The sequence below is a fragment of the Lutra lutra genome, chromosome 7 (genome assembly GCF_902655055.1).
Source record: "Lutra lutra chromosome 7, mLutLut1.2, whole genome shotgun sequence".
Classification (NCBI taxonomy): Eukaryota; Metazoa; Chordata; class Mammalia; order Carnivora; family Mustelidae; genus Lutra; species Lutra lutra.
The window spans coordinates 117,048,769-117,061,370 of NC_062284.1; the positions used below are offsets into that span (position 1 = coordinate 117,048,769).

The 12,602-nt window shown below is 40.4% G+C and overlaps 1 protein-coding gene across 2 annotated transcripts in view; it reads right to left on the reverse strand.

Annotated features, from left to right (window-relative positions):
• CPSF2 (cleavage and polyadenylation specific factor 2) overlaps window positions 1–12,309 on the reverse strand; it is a 32,468-nt gene extending 20,159 nt beyond the window's left edge. Inside the window, exons 1-6 of one of the 2 annotated variants that reach the window (XM_047736985.1) lie at window positions 12,161–12,309; window positions 8,875–8,936; window positions 3,509–3,683; window positions 2,306–2,465; window positions 2,124–2,229; window positions 1,006–1,135 (exon numbers count right to left, since the gene is read on the reverse strand). In XM_047736985.1, the coding sequence (XP_047592941.1) occupies window positions 1,006–1,135; window positions 2,124–2,229; window positions 2,306–2,465; window positions 3,509–3,657 (545 nt within the window). In that variant the 5' untranslated portion in view covers window positions 3,658–3,683; window positions 8,875–8,936; window positions 12,161–12,309. Of the gene's footprint in view, window positions 1–1,005; window positions 1,136–2,123; window positions 2,230–2,305; window positions 2,466–3,508; window positions 3,684–8,874; window positions 8,937–10,718; window positions 10,772–12,160 lie in introns of those variants that run through there. The other variant, XM_047736986.1, reaches the window with a different exon arrangement.
• Between the last annotated feature and the right edge of the window lie 293 nt (window positions 12,310–12,602).

Here is a 12,602-nt window from a genome sequence, read left to right on the forward strand (position 1 = left end):
AAGAATTATGGTTTAAATTTTTTGATTTTCATAACTTTTGTCCATTTTGTAACTGGCATCTTTTTAATTGGTTAAAACCTAGTCTTACACATGTAAGCCTTTAGGCAAAATGCTACAAATAATCTCCCTACTTTAATGTTCTTTAGTTTATTGTTTCAGATGTTTTAAATCTGTATGTAATCAAATCTATCAAAGTTTTCCTTTGTAACTTGGTCCACTGCCTTTATACTCAGAAAACCCTTTTTCATATCAAAGATTAGACTCACCTGTATTGTTTCATTTTCTATTTAACTCCATCTGAAATTTATTTGTTATGTGATTAAAAAAACAAACAAAAAAACCCACAAACTGACTTTTTCCCAAAATGTTTAAATACCATTTATTCGAATACCCATACGTTCCTCATTATCCTATGATTACAAGAGCCTAAAACTTATTAGTCTTATATATTTCTAAATAAGATACAAAAGATCTTGAGGCTACTGTAATCTCATATAAAACAACTATGAACTTAATGTACAGAAATTACAAAAGAAGCCTCTATGAAACTAAACACCAAAACAATTTTATACTAATGGTGTGAGTACAAAATGAAGTATTTAAAATTACAACTACTGTGTCCCCTTTTAAAAGGAGTCTGACTTTAAATATAGTTATATCATAATCACTAACTTTACCAAAAAAAAACAACCCACAAAGTTCCTTTAAATAGTAGGTCAAGTAGCATATAAAATACAATCCTATGTACAAAAATTCATCTCCTTTACAGCATCTCCAGAGTGATATCTGCTTTATATAGTGGATACTTACATGCCAATTTATAAAATACATTATCTCTTATATCAAAGTTTCCCCCTTACAATGCAAAAAAATTCACTATTTGAGACTTTTAAGTAGTTCAAGATTTCTGGCTAAAAAGAAAAGAACTTTTTAGTTTAATTTTCCCCCCAAAGAATGAAACAATATCAACTGCATTTCCATTAGCTTTTGTCTTGATATACCTACATCTCCCTCTTGTGGTTAAAGTCAACTGCGTAGACAATTTCTTCTTCTCCATCTTTGACTATTTTCCATATTGTTCCACCTATCATATGACCAGCTGGCAGAGGTGTGATAGACAAGCCATGTCCTTTACCTGTGTCAATAAGATAGTGACAATACTCAGATTTCTTTTACAAGCCTAAAGAAAGCTTATTTATTTGTAAGCTATTTTTAATAGCTAATATATGCAATGATACAAAATCCCAAAGTAAAAAGGCAAACAGTGAAAATGCAAATCTCACTCTTATGCCCCCCAGCTACTCCATTCCCTCCCTATAGACATTCTTGTTTTGTTATGAGTTCTTGGAGACATACCTGTGTTCATAAACTGAAATATTACAAAGAGATTGGACCCAGTACCCTATTAAATTACTTAGTATGAACAAATAAATGTGAATATTTATTCACATACACAATCATCAAATGTTTCCATTTTTGCGAACCTCTAAACTGACGAAGTAACAATTCAAATCTCATGGTAAACAATTTATCCTATAGAAAAATTAAGTACAAGTCAAACTGTTGTGATGTTGGTATTTCTTGGCTAAATCATCAGAGTCCACCGTGGCACCATTTTCTCAATTTCAAAGCAAGGCTTCATATTTAATACATCTCCCTCCACAGATGAGAAATCTATACTTAACAACTTCCTGACCTAATTAAATAATAAACTTCTTAATATCCAATTCTAGAATTCCATTATCTTCTACTATGCTGCCAGAGCACTGCACTTCCTTCAAGACTTTGATCACTACATTTAGTCATCTGAGCCCCTCAACCTAACTGAACTCCCAGGAGGACCTGGCCATGTTACCTTTGCGCATCATACACAGTAAACACTAAAGTCTTTCCCAAGTTACAGGTCAAAAGGCTTGAGCTATTAACGTTGTGTTAGTATTTAGTCTGAAATATTTTAAAATCCAAATGACTTGGGAGAAGTTCAGAGTTACATATCTGAACATGCTAATCTCTTCTTTTTCAGACCACAGGGCCTATGATTTTTACTACAAATTCCCCTTGTACTTTTCAAAGTCAGTTAAACCCCATTAGTCCAATTACTTACTACTGGAAACATATTTTACCTTTCAAATTCACAATCTGAGAGAATTTTAACTGCTGTATTTTATCAAAGGCTGCATCCACATCATCTAACGTAAAGAGGGTAAAGTCTTCCGTATTGTGTCGAGACTAAAAGAACACAAACCAGAGGTTAAACATGGTCACTGCTGGAGTGTAAAAAGCGTTTTTTAACTGCGTGAGTTACCTGGTAAAGATCATACATGAACATCTGTCCCATTTTATAAACAGGAATGGTCGCATAGATGGCACAGTTCAGACCCAGCTTCCCGACTGCGTAGGGGAGGGCACCGAGATGAAGAGGATCGGGGTGGGACAAAAGTACTGCATCAATTTGGTGAACATGCCTAGGAAAACATGATCAAAAGGCCTTCTCAATTTCTCCAATCTTGTTTTTAAGAGTAAAGACTAGGTTGGGGTAAAAGAGCAAAGGGGCTGAAATTATGATACCTATCAGTATCAATTATTATTACCCCGTCCTGCATAGATATCAAAAGTATGGTGTGTTCTACAAAATAGATGATGTCTATACACATACAAAAAGAGAAGGAAAAAGAAAAGAGAACCAGTCGATACCACACATAAGCTGATTTTGAATGACTACTTCATATACTATTTATTAAAATCCAAGAACTCAACTTAGAATTTCAGAAATGGTTAGGGAGAAGATATTTATTTGTTTTTATTTTACATTTTATTAACATATAATGTATTATTTGTTTCAGAGAGGGAGAGGATATTTAAATGGCCACATTTTTATTATGAATTTTTACCTCTGCTTTTCAGCATGGCAACGGATAGCATATTCACTACAGTGAAACCTCAATTAATAAAACGTGTGGTCTCACTGACAGAAGAAATTAGAAAAAAAATGTTTTGCTACAAGTTCTAAGTTTTTAAATATTTATCTTTCCTTCCATAATTAGTACAATACGACAGCGTAACCGAATTCTTTTTTTGATGGATTAGTATCCTTTTGTATCTCATGGTCATTATTCTGGGCACCAAAGCTCAGTATGGAGGATCAAAAGATATAGAAGTAAGCTAATGTGATCTGCTGGCAGACCCTCCATGTGGAAGGTTTATCCTCTCCTCAAATTCTTGTAAACTTACTCTTCTCTCAAATTAGGTGCAAAGTCTCTACTGAGATTCATTAGCCGAGTAACACTTAACATTTTACTGAATTTCAATAAACACAGCTCATAATGCAATCAAAACTTTACAAATGGAAACATTCACTATTTGGATCTTCGGAGAAAGTAAAACTCGGTCTTTTCTATGAATTAAAACAGAGGAAGGAAAGCAAACACTGTGTAACACAAAATGGTATTACAGTGTAGAAAAGAGAAGCTGATTTAATAAAAGTCTAGATATATGAAAAGTAACTTACTTCCTCAGGGAATCTATAATATCCATAGAAAAGTGCTCATCCCAGCCACAGTCCAACAGAAATCTAAACTCATCAACTTGCAGAAGATAGCAAAGAGCAGACTCTTCTTGAACCCCAGAGAGGGTAGTTAATTTGATAATAGATGTCATTTTGGTCCAATAACAATCCAAAAAGTCTTTTCAAAAGAAATAAAAATATAATTAAACATACATCATAGTCTCCCAAACATAACGTACAAATAAAGATTATAACAGGTTGTTTTTTTTTTTTAAACATGGAATGGCTTAGACATCAAGTCTACCTTTTTTTTTTTTTAAGATTTTATTTATTTATTTGACAGACAGAGATCACAAGTAGGCAGAGAGGCAGGCAGAGAGGGGGAAGCAGGCTCCCCACTGAGCAGAGAGCCTGATGCGGGGCTCAATCCCAGGACCCTGAGACCATGACCTGAGCTGAAGGCAGAGGCTTTAACCCACTGAGCCACCCAGGTGCCCCATAACAGGTTTCTAAGTGGGCAGAAATTCCATAAACATACAAAGCAAATGCTTTGTTTTTAAAAAAAAAAAAAAAAAGATTTTATTTATTTGAGAAACAAAGAAAAAGAGAGCAAGGGAGTAGGAGTAGGGGCAAAGGGAGAAGCAGACTCCACGCTGAACAAAGAGCAGATGCAGGGCTTGATCCCAGGACACGGGACACACGACCTGAATTGAAAGGCAGACACTCAACTGACTCAGCCACCAAAGGCACCCCAGAAAACAAACACTTTAAAAGACCTATTTCCATCACTGCTAAGTTTGAAAGTACAAACATGATCTTACATAATCTTGTTTACAATGAGCCCTTCAGTGGCTCCCCAGTGAAGCTTAATGAAAAGTGGTAGACTGGGGCACCTGGGTGGCTCAGTGGTTAAGCCTCTGCCTTCAGCTCGGGTCATGATCTCGGGGTCCTGGGATCGAGTCCCGCATCGGGCTCTCTGCTCTGCAGGGAGCCTGGTTCCTCCTCTCTCTCTCTCTCTCTGCTTGCCTGTCTGCCCACTTGTGATCTCTCTCTGTCAGATAAATAAAATCTTAAAAAAAAAAAAAAAAAAAAAGAAAAGAAAAGTGGTAGACTTTACAATCAGTTTTAGATTTAAAACTACTACCAGGTGGTTTTAAGCAATTAATTAACCTTTCCTCACTTTATGTACCCTCACCTGTAAACATGAGTATTAACAACACATATAAAAAGGGGTGCCTGGGTGGAGCAGTGGGTTAAGCCTCTGGCTTTGGCTCAGGTCATAATCTCAGGGTCCTGGGATCAAGCCCCACATTGGGCTCTCTGCTCAGTGGGGAGCCTGCTTCTCCCTCTCTCTCTGCCTGCCTCTCCACCTACTTGTGATCTCTGTCAAATAAATGGATAAAATCTTAAAAAAAAAAAAAAAAAAAAAGCCAGGGGGGCCGCCTTGGCACAGTTGGTTATGCATCTGACTCTTGGATTCAGCTCCGATAAGGATCTCAGGGTCATGAGTTAGAGCCCTGCATGGGGCTCCATGCTCAGCTCTCCACCCTCCCCACCCCAAAGAGCATGCTTTCTCTGTCTCTAAAATAAATAAATCAATCTTATGGGGCACCGGGGTGGCTCATTTGGTTAAATGTCTGCCTTCAGCTCAGGTCATGATCCCAGGGTCCAGGATCTAGCCCTGTGTGGGGCTCCCTACTCAGTGGGGAGCCTGCTTCTCCCTTTTCCCTGCTCATGCTTTCTCTTTCTCTCTACCTCTGTCTCTCTCTCAAATAAATAAAATCTTTAAAAATAAATCAATCATTAATAATAATACACATAAAAAGGATGCTGGAAGATTTCAAATAATGTGTAAATTACCTAGAATGGAGACTACCAAGTTCCTCAATAAATAACTACATAATGAATTAATGAACTCATTCTTCAAGGTGAATTTGTGCTTCCTATATTTTTCTCTGTGATGGCAATGATTTCATTGCATTACAATGATTAGCTTTCATGTCTCTCTCTCCTATTAGACCACTGGTCCTTAAATAAATAGACCCCCTTAAGAATCTGATAAAAAGCTATGGACTATTCCTTCTCCCCTCAGTCGTCCAAAAACAAACAAGGTGCACATACACATAGAAACCCACATACTTTTCAGGCGTTGAATGTTAAAAATGCTTGCATTGGAAAGCAACTAAAAAAAACAGGTAGAATCTCATGTTTGCAATTCCTAAAAAAGAACTTGACACACAGATGGTATTCAACATATATTTGATGGAATTTATGTTGGGATGCCTATTACATATAGTTCAAGGAGATGTAACATCAACACAATTACTGGGATTTAAGACCTAGAATTGTGTGCTATTAAGCAGATGTTACAAAAACATTCATTAGCAAAGTACAACTCCACAGCAGTATTTCAGATCTGCACTCCTTGAAGTAAATTAGCCTATTCAAGAAGGAAAGATCAAGCACACCTGATGACCTCTTACCAGCTACCGAAGGTCCTATCAATAAACTCAGGAAAACTGTCACCTTTCATGACAGGGTGTCAGAAGACCAATCCCACCACATCTACCATTCTTTTCTTCCCAGTCACAGATGAAGACCCAAGACTCCTGGATTGTCCATTATCACTGATGTGCACATCTGCCAGTCGGATCCACTCCTCTACTTTCTATCCTTCCCAAGTCCTTCCAGTAGGCCCTCTGGAACGATGCCACTTACCCTCACCTGTAACTGCACCGAAGGTTCTCTTCACCGAAACGGTTTCTCCTACGGTGTTCCCCAGGGTTTTTTCCTTGTACATCCCCTGTGCCTCCAAAGCAGGACACTCATGCTCCTTGCTCCTCCCCGCAGCTCCCAAACCAGATCTTCTCCTTCCTCTGCCATATACTCCGGGCCCTCCCAGCTAGTTCACCAGGAGCCTTCCCACTTTCCTCCTCACTGCTGACGTGGGTTAATTGGACCTCATTCACTGGAGACTTTAGTTCCTGACTCCATCTTCCTCAGTAACTTAACTACTGACTCTAATCCCCCGACTTTCTCAATTCCAATAACCTCATCTCACTTCAACCCCTGGACCTCATCACACCTGAGCTGCACCATTTCCAAACATTCACCTTCCGGTGTCTCATGCTGTCATTCCTGCCCTGCTTACTCAGTAACCCCACTTCGAAAATCCTTCGGCTTCATTGAATCTCTAACCCATCCCCCACTCTTTCACCCTCTCCTGTCTCCATTCACGTCCTTCCTGCTGATCCACAATCCATCACGAGTATCTTGAAAACACTATCAGGCATCTGGCTGCTCTGATCCTTCCTTGTAGCAGCCTGGTAGAACTCCCAACTCCGACTGATTCCAATCCTTCACTTTGCCTATTCCAGAAACTGAATGTTGCCAGAGGAAAAAAGAATCCCAAGACTGTGCTATTTGCTCTTTAAATTCATGGTCAAAAATCTCAAATGGAAAAAATATATATATACATGTATCAAACAGGCACTAAGCACTACCTATCAATCTGAGTTTTTGTAGTAGGTTGACTATCTCTGAGACTGTGATTTTACACTGCCTCCTCTGCTCAAGCATCATGTTCCACTCCCTCCAACCGACTCTCAGCTGATAACCTCGCCTCATTCTTCAACTAGAAAACTAAGCTGTTAGACAATAACCCATTTTCCAATACCAACTCTATTAATGCATCTGCATGAACATTGTTGTGTCTCCAATTACATGGAATCGATAGCCTTGCTCTCATCCAACGCCAATCCCCATGAGTACTCTGGATCCCATTCTAATTTTTTGTCTTCTAGAGGACTGAACCTCTCCAGTCACCCCTTTTTTTCCCTGCATTATCCATGTATCACAGATGTACCACTCCTATTAGCAGACGCAGATCGTCTAGAATTTCCCAATTTAAAAGAACCCTCTCTTAATCCTACAATCCCCTGCAAGCACTTCATCATTTCTATGCTCCCCTTTCACAGCAGAGGTTCTCAGAATATTTGTCCACAAATGTGTCTCCACTCTCTCTCCTCCCAAAGCTGGCATCTTTCTCCACCAACCCATCAGAAGTGCTTTCATCAAGGTCACTGACCAACCTCTATGTAATTTAAGCCACTGGGCATTTATTTCTCTGGCCACAACTGGTGGAAACCAGAGCAGCATTCAGCAAAAGTAAGTGTTCGGCCTCCTTGAAATGTTCTCCTCACTCTGCCTCCGTGTCAACCCTCTCCTGGTTTTCCTTGTATCTAACTTAGGTCACTCGCCCATCTCCTTTGCTAGTTCCTTTCTTTCTTCAACCTCTAAACACAGCAGGGCTCTTCAGTAGGACTTTTTTTTTTTTCTTTCCAGGTAATCTCACCAGTTCCACAGCTATAAATTATCATCTGACCTCTGACGGCATCATCCTTGAGTCCTGCCTTTCCTTTGTATTCCGCATCCAGTCCCTCTTTAAGTGCTGCATCTTTACCTCCATGCGATTTCTCAAGTTTCCGTCTATCTCCACTGTCACGAAGATCTCTAGCTAGTTTGTATATTTTCCCTGCCTCAAATTTATTCTGAGATGGTTTTCTAACAACCCTAACGTCCTTGCTTACCTGTTACATCCTGTAACATCACTCCGCTTCCCTCGAAAGACTTACTGCTCGCTATTACCTGCTCTTTATTTACTTGCTTTGCCTACTCCCTTCTCTCCTGCTCACCCCAGCAGTAGATTATGGACTCCATGTAAAAATAGACCTTGTCTATTTTGGGTACAGTTACCCTCCAATGCCTCTATAGGGTCTAACACATAGTGGGGGGGGGGTCAATAAAAGCTTATTAAATGAATGAAGCATGGCTAGTGTCAGGTGAGCTTAGTGCCCTTACTGCATCATTAACAGTTACCCATTTATATGCACTTCTCCTTGCTTGGGAGAGGTCTCTTGGATGCAAGCCAGGTTTGACCCATGTTTGTATCCTACTATATTAGCACATGTTTTAAACACACAGCAGTTGTTCAGTAAAGAACTGATGAAATAAATAAGTTAAAATTAAAAATATATTGGCTTAGCATGTTCCTATTCATAAGGTGGGAGAAATACGAAGATTAATATCTTCGTAAATACAAAGGTATTAATGGAAAGAATCCTTTGGAAAGGATCTAAAGAAAATTCTCCCTGCCAAAAAGCTTCCTGTGCAACAATTATATTAATGGTCTAAGAGAAACCCTTTTTTACTCAAATCCACTTTGACTTCCACTTTCTTTAGATCATGAAGTGAAAATACAAAAGATCTTGCAGACAGAAGTAAATCAGTTCATGTTAAAGCTCTGCACACAGACCCAGATTTCAACAGGTGAAAAGATATTTTTAATACAATTGCTCATCATTACTTACTGATATCTCAGTTGTACATAGGGTGAGACACCATGAATTCAAGGGAAGAGTTCTTTATAAATCTAAAAAATAAAGAGAGTCTGATGAATGTGGTGTAACAGATTTACTTCTGTTTTTACTTATGGTGTTTAACTTCTATGTCTTGCCCTAAGATGAACACCATGAGCGGCAGCAAGCAGTGTAATAAACGGTCCTTTTTTAAAAAAAGAAACTTGTTATAATTTTAGGAAGCTAAAGCTTACATAAAACAGAGATAATAAAAGGATAATAAAAGACAAAAATAATAATGTACCAAATTGGTCATAATCACAAGCTAAAATAATGCAATTTAGGAAATAAGATTTTAAAAACCGACATTAGCTCATATTATTAAGAATCATAAAAGAGGTGTGATCTTAAATTACTTGCTAAGGATTAGGAGTACCTGAGGAGAGACAAAAAGAAAAGGCATTGAAAACGGGGGAATAACATGATCAAAGGCACATAAGAACTGACAGAGTTTTAGTGGAAAAACCAGCCAGGAACACTTTCATATAAGCAAAAATGAAAGAAAAGCCCTAATGAATAGAAAAGGGCCAGATAATGGAAGGTCTTGGACTCTAGACCTAGCTCTTCAAGCAAGAGAGAAACATTTTAAGATCTACTATGAAGTAAGATGACACAATACAGGAAACTCCGTATTTCAGGAAAATTACCTGGTGGGTATGATTGATTAGATAAGATACAGAAAGCAAGGAGATAAAAAGGAAGACTATTTAGCAGATCACTTCCTCCTTCCAACTTTGCGGATTCTATTTTGAGACTAAATTCCTTTAGCCTCAAATGTACTTTATAATTCTGACATGAATTCATTAGTCCTCATCTAACCAAGGCTACTTCTTGAGTAGTCTGTTACCAACTCCTGATTCTTTTCCCCTCAAAATGCCTCACCTGTGTATCACCCCCTTTCCCTTCCCATCACCAGTACCTTAAAGCAGGGCCTCATCACCTTATATTTGGGTTTCTGTTTCTCCCCCTCCAGGCTTTCTTCCCTTCATCTCAACCTAAACATGACGGTCAGACTAATCTAGAGAAACACCCCTCCACATATTAACCCTTGCTCAGAAACCTCTGAAAGCTTCTCACTGCTTGAAAAAACAAAAACCTGAATGCCTTAACTAGCAATGGGGGGCACCAGCAAGTTGCTGACATCCCTGCTCACCGCTGTCTCAAGGCCCAGCTCAAATTGCACCTCCGTATGAATTCCTAGACTACACTGGCTCTGCCCAACAAAAATACAATGCAAGCCACAAACGTAATTAAAACTTTTTTTTCATAGCCACACTGATAAGTTTGACAGGTGAAGTTAATTTTAATATACCTTATTGAGCCCAACTTATTCAAAATATAATTTTCCTATGCAACCAATTAATTATTGAGATATTTTACCTTTTATATCAAGTCTTTGAAATCCAGTGTGTATTTTATATTTACAGCACATCTCAATTCAATCTAACCCTAATTTCAAGGGTTCCACAGCTACATGCAGCTAGTGGCTACTGTAATAGCACAAATCTAGACTTTAAAATCAATGCTTTGTACCGTACTCCGCTGTGCTCAGCCACTCCATAAGGTGCAGGTTGGCACCACCCTATTTTTATGTACATATCTTGGGCTTGATTTTAATGGAATCACCAACCATTTAGTCTTCTGGACCAAAACCCCTGGAGTCCCCCTCCATCCACCGAACTGCTGCCACCTGTTGAATCCTATTTGCCATTTCAGAAAGGTCTCTCTCACACCCTTCACTATCCTATTTCAACTGAGGCAATCATTACCTTACCTCAGTGACAATTTCCTCTTACCTAGTTTTCCTGTTCCCAGTTGATCCTCCATACAGCTGTCAGAGACCACCCTAAAAAAAAACAAATATACTCATGCCCTTTCCTTGTGCAAAGTATGCACTTTCTAACAAATGAAATCTGAACTCCTTAGCTGGAAATCAAGGTCCTTCACAAGCTGCTTTCAATCTCCCTCTTCCTTCACCAACCACCCTTGCACTGCATGCTCAAGGACGTTTATCCTCCCACTCTCAGTATGCCAAGCCTGCCCAAGTCTCTAGATTCAGGAATGACCTTCTCCTGAGCCTTGTAAATTCCTTCTGACCCTTCAAGACCCAGCTGAAATAGTTCTCCTTTACGAAGCTTTTTTCATAGTCTCAGGAGGTTATTTTTTTTCACCTCGCGCAAAAGGGGAACCAAGAATATTTGTTGAATGGATGCTGAATGTATACGCGAAGAGCAAAAGCGATCATCTTTGTATTGCCAAATTCAAGCACAGCACTCAAAGCGACATACATGTGTGCTTAAAGAATGAACCCCAACGATCATCAATTCCTTCCTGACGGACACTACTACATTTAGTATCAATTATCTTTCACAGTTACTTGCGAGAGAAATGATGACCTTGCGTGTTGGAGACAGCTAAAGGGAACTAGGCAAAAATCCAAGGGAAAACGAAGAAATCTGGATTGGCCCCCGAGCTTACGGAGTCCAAAAAGTCTCTTCCTGGTCAGTTCGGGAAGAAAATTGGCTTTCTAAAAAATATACATATATATCACAGGGGTTAGAAGATAAAAAATTAGGGTATGGGCAATTGATAATTCATGTTCGGCTGGTGACAGGAGGCCGGACTCGACGGGGTTAAGGCTAGTCTGACTCCCTGCTTACCTAAGAGCAAATAAAACAGAGATGGAAGCGCTCGAGGGCAAAGGGAGCCTGGAGGGCTGCGGGGCTGAGCTGGGGAGCTGGGGGTAGCGGGAGGAGCAGAAGGCCGAGACCATTTTAATAAAGCACAGTAACTTCTTAAAAGGTCCCTGGAATCGACTAACTAAAAAAGAACGCCTACTTTGTGCCCAGTGCTTAGCTACCTCGTGGTCTCTGAACCCGAGACCACGCAAGACTCCCAGCGAGGAGGCTAAAAAACACGGCAACCACGAGGGCCAAAGGCGCCAAAGCTGGCGCCGGATTAACTCATCCAGCCGGGAAACAGCAAAAAAGAGGGAAGGAGAACACACGAGTGAATCGTGCGGATTGCCACAAAGACCGGGGGCTTTAGACCCACGGAGAAATCACTTCTTTCCCTCGATAAGCACTTCTGCCACGCCGGGCCAGGACAGTCGCCACCGAAATCCCAGGAGCATGTCCCCAGCGCAGACCCGGACAAGGTGGAGCCAGGGTCTCCCTGAGGGCCGAGGACGCCCCCTCCCCCATCCAAAGGCTCACTCCTTCCCTCCGCCCCCACTTGCCTCGTCAGTCCTCCCCCAACGCCGTCCACTGCCCTTCCCAACCCCTAGTCGAATCCAGGTTCAAGAGCGAGACAAGCTGATACTCGCTCAACACCACCCGTGAAGACCAGCCAGCAGAAGATCCCTGATGGCGGCCGCCATTTTGAAACTGGAGGCGACCCTCTGAGGCGGGTAATGCCCAGGGCGATACCATGTTCCGGGGGGTGGGGACGAAGCTGTGGAAAGGAGATGGTTCTTACGACAACAAGTCTCGTCAGCTTGCGCCGAAGTCTTATTTTTAAATAATTTATAATGCCTAAAAGCTAAAATAAGTACTAGAAGATCCCAACATCCCAAGGGAGAAGAGGTACAGTTTCCCAGCGCCACCCCTCTCTTTGACCCGGCGTGGCGAATGGCAGGTCCCACGGCCGCAGCTTCCGCCGGCGCCGGTGACTGAGTTCGT